Here is a 3,638-nt window from a genome sequence, read left to right as displayed (position 1 = left end):
CTGCTGATCGACTTGTCTGTGGGAAGGAAGACAGACGAGCCATATGCGCAAAAGAAAAGGAATGCTTCGCCGGCCAGAGGAGAGGAAAGATGAAAGTGTGCAGCCAAAAAACGCCGCTGCTCTTCTCTCCGTCTTCTCCTACGTCTACATGCATGGATAAAAGGAATGGGAACTACGTGCCTCTGCTCCTCTTCACCCCGCGGCAGGCCAAAAGACTGGCCATGGCGCATGATCCTCGGGCAATTGCTCAAGTCCAGCCACGCTGCAGGGGCGTGCTGTTGGAAATAATGCATCGGTTCAGAGAATTCCAAGTCTGATGCTTTGGGCATATCCTGTCACGTAACAAACTGAAACTTCATGCACACACGTTGCTGGCCGTTCGGCAAGCTGCAACTCCTTCCCGAGTCCTCTGCTAGAACGTGAGCATTATCCTGCTGTTCCTCCCGATTCTCCTGGTTCCAACGAGTGCACCGCGCTTCGCTCGGCAAGACGTTTCATTGAAACGTTGCTCGTTGGACTGCTTCCTTCCTGATCTCTATAAATAGTAGAGAGCATCGGGAGAAATAGACAACACATCTTCATCTCCTTCCTCACATATCACAAGTGCTGAGCCGCCGTCGGAACGAAGCCGGCCGTGCTGTCCGTCGTGCAACGGCAGCCCGGCGAGCGGTGTCTCCGTGACTCCGGCCGCATTCTTCGACCCTGCACGGGGGCGGTCTAGAGTTTTCTGGGCAGCGTCCGCGCGACCGCTCCTTCGACGTCCTCGACATCATCATCTCCGGCGAGGGCTGCTTCGTCGACGTCCTCGACAACATCGTCTCCGGCGACCACTGCTTCCTCGACGTCCTCGTCGACATCGTCTCCGCCACCGCTGCTTCCTCTACGAGATCGTCTCCGACAAACTCCATCCACGAACACCAAGTGCACCGACGTCTAGACTGTAAGTTGCATTTGATCATTACTAGTACAAGATAAATCTGTCCATGCTCTAGCCGATTCTCCATCAGGTTTATCTAGTGCTTTAGACTGTCTTTTTGTTCCTGCTGCTAGTGTTTTCAGCCATGTCGTGTGTGTTCGGTAGATTCAGTATCTTTATGTTAATTTGTCTGTATTGCTACTCTGCCGTCACTAGTATTGTAGATGGTTCTCGCTGGTTTCGTGATGTTTTCCTTTGCATGCTAATTATACAAGGATGGGTGCTATCAATCTGCTCCTTTGTGAATCTATACTGCATGCTTATGAAGAAAACCATTTGCCTGTTTAACCTGCTCTTGTACGTACTAGGTAAAGGAATTAAATTAATGACAAATTATGTATTGTGTCCAACAATCCAGAAAACTCTAGACCGATTTGTCATGGATGCTCATGTTGCGGAACTGATGAAACCTGAAAAGTTTGCCGGTGACAACTTCAAGAGATGGCAGTCCAAGGTGCGTCACTACCTCCTGTCCAAGGGCCTGTGGTGGATTATCCCACAGGTTAGGCCGCTGACTCGTCAGCAGGTAATGGACTTTGAGTTAGCAAACGACACTGTTGTGGCTGTCATCTTGTCGCTCCTTGAGAACCAGCTCTATGATGTATACCATGGGTACACCTCTGCAATAGAGCTTTGGGAGGCGCTGGATCGCAAGTACGCGGTCTCTGACGCAGGGCGATGGATTTATGTGGTTGAACAGTACCACGATTTCCGCATGGTGGACGGCGTCTCCGTCGTCAAGCAAGCTCATGATCTTACATCGATTGTGAGTGAGTTGGCTCAGTTTGATGTGAACGTCAATGCCAAGTTTGTGGTGGGGGGCATCATTGCCAAACTCCCTCCTTCATGGAGAGATTTTGCCACCACGCTTAAGCACAAGAGGGAGGCAATGAGGGTTGATGACCTGATTGCTCACCTTGATGTGGAAGAGAAGGCACGTGCTAAAGACACACCTTCCATGGCAAATGACGGCACCTCAAACGCCAACTTTGTGCAGAAATCTGGTGCTAAGTACAAGGGCAAACAACAGAATCCAAAGGCCAAGAATACAACCAACTTTAAGAAGAAGAAGGAAGGCATAATCTGCTATGTGTGTGGTGAGCCTGGCCACAAGGCCAATAAATGCCACAACAGGAAGGGCAAGAAGGGTGGGCAGCAGAACGGACAGAACACTGTCAACGTGGTTGTTAGCGAGCCTAGTACTGCGGGGTATGATTCGAACCCTGCTGTTTTAATGGCGTGTCAATCCGCTGAATGGCTGGTTGACACGGGAGCTAACATTCATGTATGTGCTGACCTTAATTTATTTTCCTCTTGTCAGGCTACAAGCGGTTCCCCCATCTTGATGGGAAATGGCTCAGGTGCTGCTGTTCTGGGAGTAGGGAAGGTTGACCTGAAGTTTACATCAGGAAAAATCATTACCTTAAAGAATGTGCAGTACGTGCCCTCAATAAATAGGAACCTGATTAGTGGCTCTCTTTTATGCCGAGATGGCTTCAAATTAGTTTTTGAGTCGAATAAAGTTGTTATTTCCAAATTTGGTTTATTTATAGGGAAAGGCTATGAGTGTGGAGGCTTGTTCCGCACATCTTTGTTGGATGCTGAGAATAAATTTGTTCACAACACTATTAGTGTTCTTAATTCAAATAAAGATGCATCCATTTGGCATTCCAGATTATGTCATGTTAATCTTGGTAGTATTTCCCGCATGAGCAGCCTGAATTTAATTCCTAAATTTTCCGTAGTCAGAGGTTCTAGGTGCCAGATATGTGTGCAAGCAAAGCAACCTCGGAAGCCTTTTTTGGCGGTCGAGGAAAGAAGTACGGCACCACTAGAACTAGTTCATTCCGATCTCTGTGAGATGGGTGGAGTGCTGACTAAGGCAGGGAAAAGATACTTTTTATCTTTTATTGATGACGCAACTAGATTTTGCTACCTGTACTTACTTAAAACTAAAGATGAAGCATTGAACTATTTTAAAATCTACAAGGCAGAGGTCGAGAACCAATTAAATGGAAGAATTAAACGTCTAAGGTCCGATCGAGGTGGAGAATATGTTTCAAGTGAATTTTCCCAATTTTGTGCGGAGCATGGAATAATCCATGAAGTGACACCGCCCTACTCGCCCCAATCGAACGGGGTTGCCGAAAGAAAGAACCGCACTCTAACGGACTTGGTGAATGCCATGTTAAATAGTGCAGGTATGTCTAAGGCATGGTGGGGTGAGGCTGTCTTGACCGCTTGTCATATCCTTAACCGGGTTCCCACTAAAAATAGTGAGGTGACTCCATATGAAGGATGGGGAAAAAGGAAACCTAATCTCTCGTATTTGCGCGCTTGGGGATGCTTGGCGAAAGTCAATATACCGATAACCAAGAAACGCAAACTCGGACCTAAGACGGTTGATTGTGTCTTTCTTGGTTATGCACATAATAGTGTTGCCTATAGATTTTTAGTAGTTAGATCCGATGTACCGGATGTGCCGGTAAACATGGTGACGGAATCTAAAGATGCTACATTTTTCGAGGACATATTTCCCATGAAGAATACAGGAGCATCATCTAGTCAAGCAAACTTTAATCCAACTCTGGAACTACCCACTCATGAAAATTGTGAACACACGCATGTGGAGAATGATAGTGAAGTGGCTCCACGAAGGAGT

The 3,638-nt window shown here is 47.2% G+C and overlaps 1 protein-coding gene across 2 annotated transcripts; it reads left to right on the top strand.

Moving 5' to 3' along the window:
• The first annotated feature begins 575 nt into the window (after positions 1-575).
• Positions 576-2,647, top strand: LOC123150670 (uncharacterized). Of its 2 annotated transcripts, none has more exons than XM_044570496.1 (3): positions 576-940; positions 1,335-2,185; positions 2,298-2,647. In XM_044570496.1, the coding sequence occupies exons 2-3, from the start codon at positions 1,356-1,358 to the stop codon at positions 2,320-2,322; spliced, it is 855 nt and encodes a 284-aa protein (XP_044426431.1). In that variant the 5' UTR covers positions 576-940; positions 1,335-1,355; the 3' UTR covers positions 2,323-2,647. The 2 variants fall into 2 exon arrangements, with proteins under 2 accessions (XP_044426431.1, XP_044426432.1); XM_044570497.1 differs by having other exon boundaries at positions 1,330-2,185.
• Positions 2,648-3,638: the final 991 nt, after the last annotated feature.

The sequence above is a fragment of the Triticum aestivum genome, chromosome 7A (genome assembly GCF_018294505.1).
Source record: "Triticum aestivum cultivar Chinese Spring chromosome 7A, IWGSC CS RefSeq v2.1, whole genome shotgun sequence".
Taxonomy (NCBI): Eukaryota; Viridiplantae; Streptophyta; class Magnoliopsida; order Poales; family Poaceae; genus Triticum; species Triticum aestivum.
This window is presented reverse-complemented; position numbering and strand designations above follow the sequence as displayed.